Source organism: Gorilla gorilla, chromosome 3, assembly GCF_029281585.2.
Source record: "Gorilla gorilla gorilla isolate KB3781 chromosome 3, NHGRI_mGorGor1-v2.1_pri, whole genome shotgun sequence".
NCBI classification, from domain to species: Eukaryota; Metazoa; Chordata; class Mammalia; order Primates; family Hominidae; genus Gorilla; species Gorilla gorilla.
Genome location: NC_073227.2, coordinates 198316376 through 198337016, shown reverse-complemented (window position 1 = coordinate 198337016; position 20641 = coordinate 198316376). Strand labels below are relative to the sequence as shown.

At 37.4% G+C, this 20641-nt stretch overlaps 1 protein-coding gene across 2 annotated transcripts in view; it reads right to left on the bottom strand.

Moving 5' to 3' along the window:
- NEIL3 (nei like DNA glycosylase 3) overlaps positions 1–18539 on the bottom strand; it is a 54917-nt gene extending 36378 nt beyond the window's left edge. The window contains exons 1-2 of one of the 2 annotated variants that reach the window (XM_004040663.5): positions 18249–18539; positions 5782–5906 (exon numbers count right to left, since the gene is read on the bottom strand). In XM_004040663.5, coding sequence (XP_004040711.1) covers positions 5782–5906; positions 18249–18404 — 281 coding nt within the window. In that variant the 5' untranslated portion in view covers positions 18405–18539. Of the gene's footprint in view, positions 1–5781; positions 5907–11966; positions 12145–18248 lie in introns of those variants that run through there. The other variant, XM_063705650.1, reaches the window with a different exon arrangement.
- Between the last annotated feature and the right edge of the window lie 2102 nt (positions 18540–20641).

Genomic DNA, 20641 nt, shown 5'->3' with positions numbered 1-20641 from the left:
ATTTGGTTTGGTTTGAGGCTCCTTTAGCTTCTTGGATCTGTGGTTTGTTAAGAAAATTCTTGGCCATTTAAATCCAAAGATGTCTTCTGTTCTGTTCTTTCTTTCTTCTAGGATGACAGTTACAAGAATGTTAGATTATGTCACCTTGTTCCATAGCTTTGTTAATCCTGCACAATTCTTGGCCATTACTTCTTTTAAAAATGTCTTCTGTTTTGTTTTTTTCTCTTTCCTTTCTGGAACTCCAAATACATCAGACCAGTTGATGTTATACCAATAACAAATCTATACAAATGTTTCTGGAATATCAGATAAAACTCAGTTGGAGGCCATCATTACCCTAATACCAAAATTAGACAAAGGCAGTAACAGAAAAATAACACCATAGTGCAATATCTCTTATGAAGACACAAGCAAAAGTCCTCAATAAAATATTAACTAATCGAATCCAGAAACATATAGAAAGGATAATCCATCATGACAAAGTGGAGTATATTTCAGGAATGCAAGGCTCATTCAAAATTTAAAAACCAATCAATATAGAATTCCACACATAAACAAATGAAGTAAGAAAGGCAATATGATGATCTCAATAGATGCAGAAAAAATACTTGAAAAATTCAACAAATTAGAAATAAAAGGGAAATTTTTTGATTTAATAAAAGAAAATAAAGCTAATATCACAGACAACAAGGCAAACTTATTTGCTCTCACCACTACTACTCAACATCATGCTGGGGGTCCTGGCCAGTGCAATAAAACAAGAAAAAGAAATAAAAGGCATATAGGGTGTGGGGGACAAGGAGAGGGAGAGCATTAGGACAAACTCTTAATGCATGCGAGGCTTAAAACCTAGATGACAGGTTGATAGGTGCAGCAAACCACCATGGCACATGTATACCTATGTAACAAACCTGCATGTTCTGCACATGTATCCTAGAACTTGAAGTAAATTTTTTTTAAAAAAGTCATATAGATCAGAAAGGAAAAAATAAAACTGCTTTAATTCACAGATGATATGATTATCTACATAGAAAATACTAAAAGTATACAAGAAAAAGCGACTAGAACTATAACGAGTTTAGCAAGTGTATTAGTCTGTTTTTACACTGCTGTAAAGAACTTCCCTGAGACTGGATAATTTATAAAGGAAAGAGGCTTAATTGACTCGCAGTTCCACATGGTTTGGGAGGTCTCAGGAAACTTACAATCATGGTGGAAGGTGAAAGGGAAGCAAGGACCTTCTTCAGATGGCAGCAGGAGAGAGAAGAGAAAGAGAAGGGGGAAGAGCCCCTTATAAAACCAAGAGATCTAGTGAGAACTCACTCACTATCACAAGAACAGCATGGGGGAAACTGCCCCCATGATCCAGTCGCCTCTTTCCCTTGACACAAGGGGATTACATGCCACCCCCACACCTCGACACATGGGAATTACAATTCAAGATGAAATCTGGGTGGGGACACAGAGCCAGATCATATCAGCAAGGCTGCAGGATACAAGGTCAATATACACACAAAAATTGTATTTCCATACACTGCAAATGAACAATTAGAAATTCAAATTTTAAAAAAGTACCCTTTACAATAGCTCCAAAAAAACCCACTTAGTTACAAATATAAAATATGTCTGAAGCTGAAAATTACAAAATACTGATAAAGAAATGAAGGAAGATCTAAATACATATTAATATATACTGTGGTCATGGAGTGGAAGACAATAATGTTAGCATGTGAATTATCACCTAATTGATCTATAGATCCAACACAAGGCCAATCAAAACGCCAGAAAGAACTCTGTAGAAATCAACAAGCTAAGTCTAAAATGTAGAAAGATAACTAAAACAACAAAAACAATTTTGAAAAAAAAAAGAATAAAGTCAGACGACTGACACCACTTAATTTAAACTGACTTTAAAGCTACTTTAATTAAGACAGTGTATTATTGGTGAAAGGACAGACACAAAAAATGATAGAATATCACTTTATCTGATATTCTTCTGAATGCAGAGTTCAGAAATAGACCCATACATATATGGTCAACTAATTTTCAACAAAGTTGCAAAGAAATTCAATGGAGAAAGGATAATCTCGTCAACAATGGTGCTGGAAAATACACATGCAAAAAGACAAAGTTCAGCTCCTGCCTTGTACCATATACAAAAAAGAACTCAAAATAGATCATAATCCTAAACAGAAGAGCTAACTCAATAAAACTTCCAGAAGAAAACAAACAAGGAAATGTTAATTAATTTGCATTAGGCAGCTATTTCTTAGACTGGTCACAAAAAGTATGAATGAACCATGAAAAAAAAATTTGATAAATTAGGTTCCATCAAACTTAAAAGTTTTTAATCTTGAAGAGATATGGTTAAGAAAATGAAGAGAAAAGCCACAGATTGGGAGAAAATACTTGCAAAACATGTATCTGATAAATGACTTACATCTAGAATATATACAGAATACTATAACTCAATAATACAAAAATATATCCAATAAAAAAGGAAAACATTAATAGACACATCACCCTATAAAATACACAAACAGGAAATATGCATATTGCATCAGATATCATTAGTTAGTAGGGAGAAGAAAATTAAAATCATAGTGAGATACACTGTACACCTATTAGAATAGCTGAAATTAACACGACTGACAATACCAGGTGCTGGCAAAGATGCTGAGTAACTGAAATTCTCATACTCTGCTGGTGAGAATGTAAAATGGTACCACCACTTTTAAGAACAGTTTGGCAATTCCTCTTAAAGTCAAACATATGCTTACCAAATGACTTAGAATTTCTAAGTCATTTGGTAATTTATCCAAGAGAAATGAAAATGTATGTCCACACATATATGTCATATGTATGTGAATATTCATAGAAATTTTATTCACAATATTAAAAACTTGAAAGAATCCAAATGTCCATCATCTGATGAATGAATTAACAAAATATGGTATGTTCATACAATGGGAGACTACTTAGTAAAAGAAAAGAAAGTACCACTGATACTTCAAACAATATGAATGAATCTTAAAGTATTATACAGAGTAAAAGTACACTTCTATTTCTCCTAACATGTTATATGATAGTACAGAAACTATGTTGAAGCTGTAAAACTCTTTTATAAGTAATATATGATGGATTCAATAAAGACATTTCAGAAAACTAAAAAGAATCATTATATTATCTCTTGCATAACTGATTTGAGGTTCATACTTAAACCCCAATAAATTATAAAATCAATCATGTATAAGGCATTTCTAAAATGGCAAAGCCTCCAAAATATCTCAGATATAGTTTCTGGTCTCTGAGCACATATAACTTCAAAAGCCAGAGTCATGTAAATCACAAACTGGAAACAGAAAATGGTCTTGGAAAAATATATTTATTTATCTATCTATCTATCTGTTTTTTAAATTTTAGTCCAAAATGCAACAGCTATGTCCATTTTGATTAAAATGATAGCTTAAGTGTGAGTGCAGCTGGGTGAACATGCATATAAACATTCGCACACACTATACTGGCAATGTGGCAATGTATGCATCCAAAGTTAATAAAGATTACACCTGGTAGTGGGATTGAGAATGTATTACTTTACACTTATTTTCATTATTTTTCAGTTTTCTCTACTGAGTACTTGTTACATTTGTAGCAAAAACTTCAAGTGACGTTTGTGTTGTTTTAGTTGAAGAGTTACTGGAAAGTGTTCAGAAGTTGTACAGGTATTAATCACACATAACACCACAATAGTGCTCCTGAAATAAATGTGTATCAAATAATTTTTAGTATTCCTTGGCACTATCAGGAGCACTTGAATATATCACTTAGTAGGTAGAGAAGTAATCACTCTCTAATTTGTATCTTTCTGATGTGTGGATTTTTACAGGGCAGATTCTTTTAGAGGGCTATGCTTGTATTCTACTTTCATTAACAAATGAATCCCAGGAGATTCAACCAATGACTCCCAGGAGATTCATGGCCCGACCTATGAGATGCACACACTTTATGACTAAACTCTGCGGGCAATTTTGCTTGTGAAAAGTTGGGTATCAAGGGAAAACTGTGAGCAACCTTTAAAAGTGTTTCCTGCTATAAGCTCTATCAAATGCAGACGAGCCAGGTGGGTGGGAGGCAGAAGTCAAAAATGAAGACTACATTTCTATTGCAGGTGCACAGACCTGCAGCCTCACAAAAAGATCACATTTCTTTGAGAGAGTTATACATTCCTCTAAGAAGCACAGGTTGGAAGTACATTTTTTGAACTTCTGTTACATTGTGAAAAGAGGAGCAAATGATTTTAGGTTCAGATTCCAACAGCAGATCTGCCATTGACCTTGAATTGTTACATCCAATAGTTGTTATGGCTGCAGGAAACTGAAAGGAAGCAAGCCACTGCATTTTTCCCACCCATATACTGACATAGGTACTCTCCAGGGAGGGCACTAGTTCAATGAGTTTGAAGAAGTGATTGTCCTTGTTTAGAACTTCATGGAACACTTACTGACAGCCGTGTGCTGAGAAATGACTTCCCCCTTATCAGTCTGGTGGAGAGCACTTGATAAAAACCCCCTCTCATCTTACAGAAATAAATCTGTACCTAACACCAGAGAATCAATAACATATCAATGTTTTCAACTATCGTGCATAGATCCCATTGTGTACTACTCTATCCAGAGCTATGAGTTTTCCATCACATCAGTCTACTACAGCAGCAGTGTAACCTGCAATATATCATTACTGCATGAACAACTAGGCATATGCTGATGTTATCAATTCCAGACTAAGCAAAACCATGAAGTGACAATGTTGTCCAAGGACAGCAGCTGCTGACAATGAAAAGAGAACACCTCAAAGGAAAAGCAATTACATAAACCCTGGATTACTCTAAATATGTGGTAGATGAGATGCAATAAAGAACAATCATATAGTATCATCTCTTTGTGACAATTATTCACCTTTGGTTAGCATGGGGTCCAGGAACAGGTCTTTTCTTTTAAGAAAAAGGTGATAACTGTGGTCAGTATCTTTAAACAGCACTAAAAACGATTTGAGGAAGCAGTATCAATTTTTACAGTTGGCAAAAGCTTAGGCTAAACTCAGAAAAGACAGAATGAGATTGGGTAGACGTATTAACTCAAAGGCCGCTTTCATTTTCCTGCAAAAATTAAACATGTGATCATGCATCACAATTACATATATTTTGACTTTTTTATCATTAAGTCAACAAAGGGAGTAGGTTGCTAGTCCTTCTCTGCCAGTATATTAGCCATGAATTTCCATGGGAACTGTGAAACAATGGAGAACCTGTTATTTCTCTGGAAAGTTTTTACACTCTCTAAGTAAATTTCCAAATTCCATTCAAGGCTTCAGAGAAAGCAGGAAGCCAGAAAAATATTTAAAGATCAAGTGATACATTTAAACCAAACTAGGGCCTGTCACAAATATAAAGTAACCGATGTCACTGAATACAATAAGCATTCGGTAAAAACAAGGAGAGACTTGTGGTATAGGAAGCTTGGGGACTAGCAAAACAGATGTGTTGCTCTAATACATCTTGGGAAGCCCTGTAAAATGACTGTCTTCCAAGTGATGATGACATCAGAATTTATTCTTCTGCTGTTTATTGATTTCCATGATAGAATCACAACCTCTCATATTGGAGCTCTCTTAAAAACACAGTACTTCCTATATGATTAAAGGTGACACCCGGCAAACTCCATCTAGCCTTCTACGCATCTTTAAATATAGAGAGATAAGATGTATCGTACAGGCTTATCTTACCGTAAAGCTTTTGGTCCAAAGTACATAAAGAGCTCCTTCCCCAAAGTTTCCACGCCACTGTAAACATATCCATTAAACAGGCTCAAGACATTCTGGCTGGAATCATTATTATTCAGTGCAGCAGCCTAGTGGAAAATACATGTACACACATAAGCACACACACACAAACTCTAAGCAAAATCATTATTTAATTCTTAAATGTGTTTATATTACTTCATGCCCAGGTGCATTCCAATGAGAATAATCTCCAACAAGTCATGTAATGTAATCGGCTGTTTACATACATTTTGTCAAATCACTATGCAGTCATTTAAAGAGAGAGAGGCCAAAAAAATTAAGTGAAAAAAAGTAATTGGTAGACAATCAAAATAAAGTTTCTTCCAGGACCATATAGCTCTGTGCATATGAAAAGAAAGCATAGGAATACAACACGAATGTTCTAAAACTAAAAACTGGAATACAGGTTCTTCCATTTCCAGAAGTATATAGCCAAGTTCCCTGAAAGAGTGGTCAGATAAAAACAGCTACAAATGACAGATGATAAAATATGAAAACAAAATATTTTTAACTTCACCGATGAACTTTTAAGCTAGTATGAAATAATAAAAGGTCAAAAACTAAAAGCAGGAGAGAACCCTGAGAGGTAGTAGGGAGAGCTGTGAAGCCAGCATCTATCCTAAGGGCATTGATTGAAACTAAGGAATGAGAGCTTCAATTTTCACATGAAACTAAGGAATGAGAGCTTCAATTTTCACATCTTGTGAGGGTGCAGGAGATCAGAGATAAAAACCTGCGGCCCCGTGAGTAGGGGAATCTAATTTGAGACCTGTCCTATTCCAAGCACAATGTTAAGAATAAAGAAAAAATAAATTCATATTCCCTTTCCCCCATCAGCCTTGCAAAACCAAACAATATATTGTTAGAATGACAACATATAGGCAGAATCCTATAAGATATTCGAGGAAATTATAAACATGAATTACACAGAAAACAAAAATACAAAATGTAGGTTCTTCTGTGGGAGAAGAAAAGAAAGGGCATTTGGTTTAGATTTTAGTAATGCCCTTTTTCTTAAACTGAGCATTATGTATACTGGTGTTTCTTATGTCATTATTTTTTATTATTTATATATGTTTTATAAACATTATTTAATTTAAACTCAAAATGTAATAAAAATGTAAAACTTAAGACATGCATAATTATTATATAAGATAAAATAGGGTACACAGAATTACATCTACGCATTAACTCAGTCTAAGGTAATATTCTCATTTACCTCTAACTTCTTTTGTGTTTTTCTCAAATGGGCTAAGGATCCTCAGAAGATTCTGAATGAAACCTTGGTGGGCAGTGGGAGTGGGGAAATGTCAAGATATAATTATAAAACAGCTTTAGATACAGAGTCTAGAAACAAGTCACAATTTTTCCTCAATTTAGAGTGAAATGATATTGTTCAGTGATTCTCAAACTTTTGGTTTTACAGACATTTGTCATTCTAAATGCTTAAGATGACATGTCCACTCTATTCTTTATTTCACTAAATTGGTCTTTGTTAAGATACAATCACAGTACTTAGCTCAAAGAGAGATAACAGGGAGATAAAGAAAAAAAAAAAAACAGACACTATTCTTCCACTAAACCCATTCAAGGTTGAAATAGCTACAGTCAATGCCAGAATTTTCCAACTGCCTGAAGTTCAGGCGACTGACTTTATCTATCCCTCCTTTGTTTAAGGACTGGAGAATCAATCACTGGCTTAGAATGACAGATAAATTAAATGCACAGGAGTAATTAAAAATGACAGCAGGCCCGGCGCTGTGGCTCACGCCTGTAATCTCAGCACTGTGGGAGGCCGAGGCGGGCGGATCACGAGGTCAGGAGATCGAGACCACCGTGAAACCCTGTCTCTACTAAAAATACAAAAAAAATTAGCCGGGCATGGTGGCGGGCGCCTGTAGCCCCAGCTACTCGGGAGGCTGAGTCAGGAGAATGGCGTGAACCCGGGAGGTGGAGCTTGCAGTGAGCCGAGATCACGCCACTGCACTCCAGCCTGGGAGACAGAGCGAGACTCCGTCTCAAAAAAAAAAAAAAAAAAAAAAAAAAAGACAGCAGTCACTTCCTGTTCTGCACAAATCACAAAAAAAGAACCTGTTGGAGACTGTAGGTATATGCCACCATGTCCTCAAAGCTCAGTCTCTGGTTGCCCTTTCTGGGATGAACTCTAGCACCTATCAATAATTATCAAGCACTGGGAAGGCAGGCTTGAGTACTCAGTGAGGAAAAAACACATTTGCCTTCTTTTTATATAAGTCAATCTTTTAGAGCCCTGAATTGAGAAACACCAAGAATCTTGATGCTTTTCTCCCTAACAAGAGACTTTAAGTCACTTAAATACACTTCAGGCCAAGTATAGATTACAATAGTGGGTTTTAAGGTAGGTTTCCATGACAACCAATCAGTATGTAAAAAGTTCTTATAAACTTGCCAGGACACTTTTAAGATGATGATATACAAAGCAGATATAGATCTTTGTCTCAATATAGATTAGGTTGTACATTTTCAGGATCTCAGATTTAAGTTCTTACTAACATTTTAAACCCACATTTATAAGTCAATGGTCAGAGCCTTGTTTCCCCACCACTCCAATGTCAACAATCTCTTATCTTTTTCCAACATTCTTTACTAGCAACTTGTTTTAGCCATACCCTGTGAAATTTTCTAGCTTTTCTTAGAGCTCCCAGCAGAGGCCAGGTGATGAATGTTATCCCATTTTACACACACACACACACACACACACACACACACACACACACACACACCCTTCTCTCTCTCTCATATATAGTAGCGTTCCCTGCTTCTTCAGTAGGGAAGAATTTGCTACTACTGCCACTCCTGTGCTTTAATCTCCTTTACCCCTTTAAGTTTTATAAGTTACATCTGATGCAAAGGCATAAGAATGACACATTAGACTTTGGGGACTTGCGGGGAGGGACAGAGGGGCGTGAGGGATAAAAGACTACACATTGGGTATAGTGTGCATTGCCCAGGTGATGGGGGCGCCAAAACCTCAGAAATCACCACTAAAGAATTTATCCGCGTAACCAAACACCACCTGTTCCCCCAAAAGCCTACTGTAATTAAAAATAAGAAATTAAAAAAAGTTAAAGCTGAAACTCAACATCTATCTAATGTCTGATTGGCCAATTATGAAATCCTATGTCAGCTACCATATTACTGCTTCTCAGTGCACCTGACTGGCTCTCTTCCCTTCTTCCAAGATGGGAAACCATCTGACTGGCCTGCACTCACTACTTGTCTTCTCCCTACCTGGACCTTCTTTCTTCTGCTTAGTTCTGACTTTACCAGGTTTTATAATGGCTACTAGCAAAGAGATAGAGAAGTAACCTTGAAATAGACAGTGCTGTCACAACACCTAATAAGACAGTACATGAGTCCCAAATGTCTCATGTGAAGTCTGCTCACATCACCAAGTTAACAGCTTTGACAAGAACTTACACCATTTAGTTAAAAACTCCAAAAGCCATCACCTATTACAGTTCATGTTATTCACCTGGCTTTGTCTACAACAAAAGTGGCACGTGACATCTGGAAAGATGATCCTCCTCCCCATTAAAAATGGCTGTTTACCTGGATAAACTCATTTTAGAAAAGTTTACTGACCTTCCACTATGTGTCAGGCCTTGTTCTAGATGCTTGGGATGCATCCATAAATAAAACAACTAAAACCAGCTGCCCTCATGGAGTTTATGTTCTAGTAAGGAAAAAGAGTAGGCAATAAACACAACACAGTATGTTAGAACATTCGGAAAAGAGATGGAGATGAAAAGGAGAGATCAAGATCGGGGGAGGGTGCAACGGGTTGCAATTTTAAAGGAGCAGTCATAATTTCATCAAGGAATTGAAATTTGGGCAAGTTTTAAATAAGTGAGCCATGATCCAGGCAAAAGGAATGACAGAGCAAAGGCCCTTGTATGCCACGGCCCAGAGAACAAGAGGAAGAGTAGTAGATAGATTTTCTGATTTTACTCTATCAGTTCTGAAAACTCTGCCAATTTCCTGGGGAAGTTTTCTACTCCATGAAGACAACTGCCCCATTATCAAAACGCCCAAATCTAATTCAGCAGTACTGCCCCATTGAGTTTTGTTGTAATTGGCAAACCAAAATACTTACAGAAATAATGTGTAAAATTTTTTGTATCATTTAACCTCAAACCACCATATGACATACATTTCAGGTGAGATCAATTGAAAAAACAAACAGGAAAAAACTGACAAAAGTAAGGGTTCTTAATGGAAACCTCAACTTCTTTTTACCCCAATATTAAAATGCTTAGGACTCCTAATAATATTTATTAGGAAGAGACTCAAAACTAGCCATCCTGATTTCTACCAGAGATTTTCCCCCAGGGAATTCCTATGTGGTAAATGAGCCTATAAGATCCTGCCTCAAGATTCTATAGAACCTGCACTGTGGGGAATATGGTTCCATGTACAGTTTATGAAAAGAACGGCTGAAACGTCCCTCATAACCAATGCTGAGGGACAGGTTTTTTTGAAAGAAGTTTTTATTATTTCCAGGATTTATGCCTCAAGGCATCAAAGGTTATCCTGGAGCAGACATCTATATCTGCAAACCTACTGTCATCTATCAGAGATTTTAGCAAGTTCTAACCATGGTGGCCAGGCACGGTGGCTCATGCCTGTAATTCCAGCACTTTGGGAGGCCGAGGCAGGCGGATGACCTGAGGTCGGGAGTTTGAGACCAGACTGACCAACATGATGAAAACTCTACTAAAAACACAAAAATTAACCAGGTCTAGTGGTGCATGCCTGTAATCCCAGCTATTTGGGAGGCTGAGGCAGGAGAATCGCTTGAACCCAGGAGGTGGAGGCTGCAGTGAGCTGATCTCTCAACAGCACTGCAGCCTGGGTGACAGAGCAAGACTCCATCTCAAAAAAAAAAAAAAAAAAGAAAGTTCTAACCATGGAAAATGATGTGGCCATTTAGCGAAACAAAGTTTTGGTGGCTAGTTCTTCAAACCTTATGTTTACTGCGCCACTTATTAACAAGAAAAAAGGTAATACGTTCCGTTGTAAATAAACTCTGTTGTGAAAGGAAAAGGAGTCAAAAATACAAAGCCCCCAATATACTTAAAATGCATGAGACCATTATATATCTTCACATGGCTGTCAATGGAAATTGAAATATGTTGTCCTAGCTGACAGAGCCTCAAAGAGAACCTCCAACTAAAGTCTTAGAGGTGTAATACACGTCTTATTTGCTCTACTGGTGTTTCACCCTATTCTCTGCAATTAAAAACAACATACAATATGATCTTTAAAAAATGAAAACTCTGAAATTACCAATGTTGAAAAAAGATGTTTATTGCCTGATGAATGTTAATATTGTAACATACATGTTGACAGAAGAGCAAGTGAAGGAATTCACGGTAGATATTAACTTACAGAAAAACATTAACCTAAAAATATCAAATGACTTCAGTGCAGCAGAAACTCTTCTAGGTACAGATGCTATATGACCTTGGCTTGAATATGTTTAAGAATTCCTTTTCTAATACCCGATGGCATTTGGGTATTAAAATGCAATGTTAGTAAAACCTCTTCCTTGCTCACATATATAGTCTGTAATTCTCTCTGGGCTTAGGGTTTCCCCATCTGGACAGTAGGATAATCTTGAGGCTTTGTACCTGCCAAATTTCGCATAGTATTTTCTAAACCACTGTCATAGTACTTACTATACTGAATTATTACTTGTCTGTGACTTGCATTTCTCCCCTGTCTATAAGCTCTCTGGGGACAGTAACAAGTTTAGCTAATATCCTTGATGGCTTTACACAATGCCTGAGGTTCAGTGAACATTTGTGGGATTAAATAATGCCTCCTCCTTTAGCTCTGAAAACCAAGTGTGGCTTTAAAATATACATTCACTTCTTCCCCTCCCACCATCCCCACCCTGCTTGACTTTTCCCAAGATATCTTGGCAAAATCTTCTACTCTACCATCTACTTAATCTCCTTTTAAAATTCATTAACATCCCAATATCTTATTTTCTAATTACCTGCAATGGAGTGAGATTTAAACATAGCAGGACCAAATTCTCATGACTACTAAAAGCTATAACGGAAGTAAAATACTCTACTTACCAGAATTTCCCATAAAATTAAATGAACCATACGGGAAGGTTTAGGGAGGAGTTCCTCTGTGTTTAGCAACCAGTCCTAGAATGCCTGGTTTTTATTTGACAAGTTTACTTAGCATTTAAATTGTTGCTCTAAAAAGATCTAATCCAATACAGTAGTTCTCCCCTATCCAAGGTTTCACTTTCTGTAGTTTCAGTTACTCACGGTACAGTACCATGAGATATTTTGAGAGAGAGAGATACCACATTAACTTTTATTACAGTATGTCATAACTGTTCTATTAGTTATTGCTATTAATCTCCTACTGTACCTAATTTATAAATTAAACTAACATAGGTTGTATGTATAGGAAAAAAGATAGCATATATAGGGTTCGATACTATGCATGGTTTCTGGCATTCGCTGGGTGTCTTTAAATGCACCTTCTGTGGACAGGTGGTACTACGGTGCTTAATTTTGGTTTTGAAATGACACATCAAGATTTTTTTATTCAGTTGTCTATCATGCAGATGGTTTACCCAAGTCAGCGGATTCCTGGTACTCTATCATTTCTAAAATAATCAGCTCTGGATAATATACTTGGGATAAAATAAAATTTTCAACTTAGGATTGGCCATTGCAAGCACCTGGATATATATCTTTCACTGCTCTTTTAAAACTCCATCTTAAGGTAAAATTCTGGTATACTGGTAATGGTTTGTTCTACTTGTTTTAAGAGCTATTGTGTACAAACTGGGAAAGGCTTTTGCAATAAACCTAAGATTTATAAGATATTCACTTGTCCTACCATAGAATCTAGGGTTATCACTGCTGTCTACAAGCTTTTGCTGCACAAATTCAAAAACTAATTTCCATAAGCCTGTTATCTTTGCTATGACTATATGCAATTGTCCAATATACACTTGACGTTCTCATGTTGACCCTTATAATCCATTACTGTATTATTTGAACATTTCATCCTTTTTAGTTTTTTCTGAAATAAAGACGAAAATCTCCTTTGACACAAGTTTAAGTATGATTGAGAAGGGTTCACCTTCCCATTTTCAAGTGGCTTAATAATATGAAATCTTCAAAACAACATGTATTTTCAGAGACAGCACATGATTTATTGTGCTGATTACCATTTATCCTGCCTATCCATGGATGGACAAGGAAGATAAACTTTTTAGAGCAGAATAAGACTTTTCCATAGATAAATGTTTCAACCCTAGTGCAGTTAAGTATTTTCCCTATAGAGAAGAAAATACCATATTTACTTTCATACTCTCTCCTCTTTTCCTCACACACTTTTCACCCCAATACAACAATACTTTTTTTTTTTTTTTTTTGAGATGGAGTCTCGCTCTGTTGCCCAGGCTTGAGTGCAGTGGCGCGATCTCGGCTCACTGCAAGCTCCACCTCCTGGGTTCACGCCATTCTCCTGCCTCAGCCTCCCGAGTAGCTGGGACTACAGGCACCCACCACCACGCCCAGCTAATTTTTTGTATTTTTAGTAGATACAGGGTTTCACTGTGTTAGCCAGAATGGTCTCAATCTCCTGACCTCGTGATCTGGCCGCCGCGGCTTCCCAATGTGCTGGAATTACAGGTGTGAGCCACCGCGCCCGGCCTACAACAACACTTTTTAATCAGAGATCTCTTATATACCAATCGAAGTCATCAAAGAATATAATTTTAAAGTGATTTCTAAACAACAAAATAGAGGTCCTCAGGCCCATTCATCAAAAACATATTCTACAATTTTCTAAGTGCAGGACCTTCAAGCACTTACTCAGACTAAAGACTTTGTACCTTATCTGAAGGCACCAAATGATTACAAACCCTTCATAAAAATAGGGTGTTCCTCAGATAAATGGGTCTGGTGAGAAAGCTCTGATCCAGAAGAAAAAGGAACAATTCCCAGGATGTTTATTTTGCTAGGTACTAAGCTAAGAATTTTACATGCTGCTTAATTTAATCCTGACCAAATAAGCTAAGATGCGACAATAAGCATCTCCAGACGAGGAAGTAACAAAAAAATGGGAATTCAAAATCAAGATGATCAGATGTTCTCTTCTCTGCAGCATGCCAAATATGTTCATCTTGGATAAAAAGCTACAATGGCCATGGAAAATCACCTCCCCTTTTTCCTCCTTTGTAAGAATGTTTCTGTTCTTTGTTACCCCTTGTTTCATGATTCCATAGGATTCTGGATACCAATAATGATGATCTTGAGTCATTAAGGAGAAATCATTATTAGTATCCATTTAAGAAGGTAAGGAAGTATATAATGCATGTTCTCTAAATTATTTAGAAATCCCCTTCAGATGCTTAAAGAAATGAGCCTCATTTTGCTGGAAAATGAATCTCTGTAGATTAGCTCATTTCTTTAAATAATGGCAATAAAATGAGCCATGATTTTTTTTCCCCACTTTGAAGAAGGAAAATTTACTACCTGCTTTATATTCTGGTAGTAGGAATTTCCATATAACATGCACAACAAAATATACACAGTCTCATAATGAAAGATTCCAAATGGAATTTATTTCTAAATCTTTAATCATTTTGCACTATTCAAAACCTTGTTCTTCTCCATCCATTCAATTTTTATTAAATGTCTCCTCAGTTCCTGACACTGTGAAGCATATATAACGATAAATAGCTGGCATATTAAATACATGTATCAAATTTTAAGGAGTGATGGAAATAATCAGACCATGTTTCAAATAAAATGAATGCTTATAAACTGTTTCATATCCTGTTTTGTGAGATTGAAAACACATGCAGATTAAATATGATTTCACTAAAATATTGTATCCACCCAACAATTAAAATCAAAGGATTGACTCTTCAAAGCTCATTAACCAGATATGTTCATTTATATTCCAATATTGTTTCTTACCATAAGTTTCCACAATCTCCAGCAGAGTTTTATGCAATTTGCTTATACTGTTGCACAATTTTATGCTGACAAGACAGTGGATCACGACTCAGAAAAATAATATAGTACATCCATGACTAGCAGATGCTGGGATCTTCTATGGCTAGGTTTTCTCAAAATGAGGATCAGTTGTCACAGGCAGACATGCATTCAAGTGTGTTCTCTATAAACTTTATACTGTAACAAAGAGGAATGCTATATGACACAGTAACAGTCCATTATGGCAATAACTACTGAAGTAGTGTTTTTTGGTTTGTTTTTTGGTATGATTATCTGAGGTTTAAATATTTTATTTTGAATGCCCATTAAATATTTCTTTAGCTCTCATTAGTAACTTTACCATATTTACTGCACTGTAAAGAATGCAGTATGCAGTTATTAAATTATTTTTAAGTGCTGCCTTGTGAAAACTAATCATTTCAAGCCAGTAGCAGAAACATTTAAATAGCTTTAACTCTTTGGCATAAATGCCTAGGAGACATGGGATCATCTGTTACAGTAATGATCTTGCCAGAGGTTTGTGACAACCTACCATGTTTTAATGAAATTTACTATGGATCCCTCTAAAATGCAAAAGACTCTTCATGTTTACAAAAGGTTATAATTATGTTTTTTTTTCAGATCAAAGTCCCAGAAAATGAAGCCATAGTAAATTATTTAGAAGTTTACCAACAGCCTCAAAGAATGTATTCCTTCCATATTGATTTTAAAATCCAGTGTCCATAGAACCAGATTCCTGATACTAACCACAAAGACCTATTCCAATTTTTAATGCCTCTTTCTATCAAGGTATCAAAAATAATACCTTTAAATGCCAGGCTTTTTATGTGTGGGGTATAACTTATTGAATATTGCTGCCAAGTGATGTTAATAATTGCCTAACCATTACTGAAGCATTTGTATTATATTATCAGGCTGCACTCTTTTGTGCAATCCAAACATGGCCATAGAAGCTGTTAGAAGAGAATTATCAGAATAGATATAAGAGAATTGACTCAACCGAACAAAACTAAAAATGGTGGTAGACACAGGCAAAAATCCAAGATTGCACTTTTCTATTTAATAAATAACCACTACTACATACTGAGCATTATGGTGTTCCTACCGTTGTATGCTAAAAAAGCAATAAAGATCCTACTGAATCTTTTATGGCTGAGAGGAGCTATGGCATGGTTAGGACGGTAGGCTTTGGAGTTTTAAAGAAAAATCAAACCCTGGTTTAGCCCCTTACTAGACATGTGATCTTGGGCAAACTTACTTAAAGTCACTCTGAGCCTCATATGCCTCATCTGTAGAATCAGGTTAATCCTTTATCATAGGGTTATCCTTTTTCATGACTGAATGAAATGTAAAAGCATCTCATGCCATACCATCAGAGATAATCACAACAAAACTTAAAAGGAAATGTTTAAGCTATTTTTCCTAAATACCAATGAGGTACTATTTATTTAAAACATTAGGTTGGACTCTCACAGCAGAAAGCATATCCTACTCAACTTTGTATCCGCAGGAGCTAGCATAAAACCTAACACAAAATACGTTGTGGTTGAATGATGTAAATGATGATATCCCTAAGTATATTCATGTCATATCCATTGCTTAGCCCTCCCATCATAGTGATTCTCTTGTCTTCATCTCCACCACCAGCACTTGACCCCAGATTTGTCACCTGGATTTCTGCAGTCGTCTCCTAAATGAGAGGGCAGTGTCTACTCTGGCTTTCTTTCAGTCTTTTTCCTTTTCCAATCCCTGAGCTGCATAGCTTCTACTCACCCTGCACACCTCAGCTTTTTTTTTTTTTTTTTTTTTTGAGACAGAGTTTCGCTCTTATTGCCCAGGCTGGAGTGCAATAACGCGACCTCAGCTCACTGCAGCCTCCACCTCCTGGATTCAAGCGATTCTCCTGCCTTAGCCTCCTGAGTAGCTGGGATTACAGGCATGCACCACCATGCCTGACTAATTTTTTATTTTTGTAGGGATGGAATTTCTCCATATTGGTCAGGCTGGTGTTGAACTCCCAACCTCAAGCGATCTGCCCACCTCAGCATCCCAAAGTGCTGGGATTACAGGCATGAGCCACTGCACCCGGCCCACACCTCAGCTTTGCTACTTCCCTGGGAAGTCTTCCCAGGTCTTCCTACAAGTCCTTAAAGAATCGTGTATCTCTCCTTCACAGAACTTATTAATTTATATTTCTTTAGGTGATTATTTAATGAATGTCTTTGTATCTTCCCAACTAAAGTATAGGTTCCAAAAGAGGAAGTATTTGTTTTTGCTCTCCAGGTGTCTTGAGTATTCAAAATTTTATTGAATAATTTTCATAAATATTAATATTCTTAAGAAACCATCTAAAATCCATCTCTGTGGTACCCTGAAACGATTTTAGAAACACTATAACAATAATAAAAAAAATAGGTACAGAGTACTTACTGGCATATCAAGTCAAAATAAACAAAAGGGCAATTGGAAGGAGATGTAAAACTTATTTTTTCCCAAGTTTGAAAATATATTTTCTTAGACTTAGAACCTCATTTCTTTCAAGTTGTAAGTATGCTAATTTCATAGCAGGCAACTTTTTCTTCCAGGACCAAAGGCTATAAGAAGCTTTGCAGAAGAAATTGAAATACAGTGCAATATTGCATGTAGGCATGAAATACAATCATCCACACATCTAAAGGGCTTTTAAAACATGATGCCTTAATCAGAATATTTTTAGTACAAGTTCTGGCCAAATGAATACCACATCGTCTGCAATGAATGCCTGAGTGGCAAGAAGCTGTGCTAGTTTACTTTAAAAAGAAAGAAATTCACTTAAGGGAACCAGAACTGGGTTTCATTGCCCCTTAATTAGATGGCGATATGAAGTTGAGTGAGAAGTTAGTGCTAAATTTTCTACGTGTAGTTTTAGAATTATATACTAGTTGTGATATACTTACCAATTGCAGATTAGGCAAGCAAGAAAGTAGAATTTTATGCTAAAAGCTTAAAATGGGACGAAGAAAACATATCAGAGGTAGCAGAGATTTGATAATATCAATAGTAAAAAATGCACCTGTAGACATGGGAAACCATGTGGGTATCATAAAGAAGTTAACTAAGGTGACTCGGATAAAACACCTTCACTGGATTCCCCTAGGGCATCTTGCTCAGGCAGCGTGAGCCCAGAACGCTAGCCCTCCTCTCCTGCGCAGGCGCGCTAGGACCGACTTCTCCCTACAGTAAAGTGACGATAAACTCTGTGAAAGGTGGGACCCCAGGAAACCTGGGCCAGAGCAAAGAGATGACACTTTCAATCCTGGAACCCTGATGGGGTCTTTATTCCATTTCCCCCTGCTGACTGCATGGCCTGTTACAGGAGTAGCTCACCTGCGGGGAGACCACAGCCGTGGAGGCTGCGAGCCGCAAAGCGCGGCCCTGCAGACTCCGCAGAGCGCTTCCCCGCACGCCGGTCACCGCCTGGCCCGGGAGCACCCGCGCGCGAATCTTCTCTCCATTCAGAGTACAGCCTGGTCCTTCCACCATCTCTGTGGCCGGCACTGTGGCCCACCGATTGCAGGGCCTGGTGAGAATACCGCTGTGCAACTCAACCCTGCGCGGGCACTGACTGCACGCAGAGGAAATTCAAATCTCGCGCGCGTCTGGCCCCGCCCAGGCCCCGCCCAAACAGCACCCTAGCTGTTGAGGTCGCTCCCTGCGGCGCATGCGCTGTGGTTCACCCCCGCCCTAGGTCTTGCTGTGGGTTTATTAAGAAAACGCAAACGCGCGTGGGGCGGGGGGCGTGGAGGACAACTAACTAGGCTGAACTGTAAAAGCAGAAGAAATTGGGACTTGGAAAGCTCTGAATGTATTTTCTTTGCGTTAAAGTTTTGCCTTTGTCTTTGAGCTACTTAGTATACACACATTTTCTGATCTGGTCCTCTTAATCTGTCCTTGTCTGTGACAGGACAGATATGTCACAGACAATCTTGTTTTTGGCTCTGTTTTTGGTATGCTATATTTGGACGTGGGTGGGATAAGAGAAACGAAGAAGAGGGTTTTTGGAACAAACAGCAGAATATATTCTAGTGTCTATATTTAAAAACTCCATTATTAGATAGTTAAGTGAGCCCTACCTAAGTCCATGCATCCATTTTGTAAGGGGACGCCCCAAGATGAAAGCTATATGAAATTACTTTGTTAAAGGTAGAGGTTTATATAAATTTGAGGGTAATGCGTAGCTTTTCAAATTTACCCACAACCCTAACCAAAGATGCATGCATATATATAAATCTATGAAGTTTATGACTCCATATAGTTTTGTAAATTATAAAGTGTATTCTTTTTTGACAACTGAAATACTACACATTAAAACAGAATGTCAATTTCTAAGTGATTTCATAAGCATAGCACTGCACTGCAGTTAAACCAGAAGAGCATATACACAGGTGGTTGCTGACTTAGGATGCCTCAGCGTAACAGTGTTTTGACTGTATGATGGTGCAAAAGTGACACACAGTAGAAACTGTACTTTGAGTACTCATACAGCCATTCTGTTTTTAATTTTCAGTACAGTAGTCAATAAATTATTCAACACTTTATTATAAAATATGCTTTGTGTTAGGTGATTTTTCCCAACTGTAGGCTAATGTAAGTGTTCTGAACACATTTAAGGAGGGCCTCGTGAAGCTATGATGTTTGGTGGGTTAGATGTATTAAAGGCATTTTCGACTTACTGTATTTTCGGTTTACAACGGGTTTATAAGGACGTAACCCCATCGTAAGTTGAGGAGCATCTGTATACTAGAGAGTTGAATTTGAATATACTGAAGACTTGACTTTGAAATTTTGAAAAGTATTAAATCTTTCTCTTTGCAGGGAGAGATTAGTGATCAAAAGTTGGCTGGATCAATTTCAGGACTATTTGTACTTTACTCCCTTGTTCAATTCAATAATCTCTGTCCTTTGATGGAGAAAAGTCCTATATATCTTCTCCTCTTTCAGCGTTGTACTAGTTATTTATTGTTACTTCATCAATTATCCCATTTGTTATTTCAAAGTTTCTGTGGGTCAGGAATTTGGCAATAGTCTAGCTAGCCAGGGTCATCCTGGCTCAGCATTTCTCAAGAGGTTACAGTTAAAATATTAGCCAGGGCTAAAGTGCCCTAAAGGCTTTTTGTAGCTAAAAGATCCACTTCCGAGATGAGTCACTTGCATGGCTGTTGGCAGGAGGCCTCAGTTTCTCACCTCTTGTGTCTCTATAGTGCGGCTCGGCTCTTCTAATGACATGGCAGCTGAGAGTGTGATCCAACAGAGAAGTCAAGGAGAAAGCTGCAATGCCCTTTATTACTTAGTCACCCTTTATTACTTAGTTTACTATGGTAACTTACTTCTTATTCCATTCATCAGAAGCCAGTCATTAAATACAGTGCATTCACAAGGGGAGGGGAATTAAGCTGTGATTTGAAAGGAGGGATATCAAAGAGCTTCTGGACAAATTTTAAAAATATCAACCTGTTCATTTATCTGATTCACCTCATTTCTCTTTAAGGTGTTGTGTACTGTGCACATCTGGGTCAAATACGATCTTTAATTAGTAAGAGTTGGGGACTGACACTGAAGGCATTAAGAGATTTCACTGGCGTGACTGAAAGGCGGAGTCAGATTTTGTTTTGTTTTGTTGGCTGGAGTGCAGTGGCCTGACCTTAGCTCACTGCAACCTCCACCTCCTGGGTTCAAGCAATTCTCTTGCCTCAGCCTCCGAAGTAGCTGGGATTACAGGC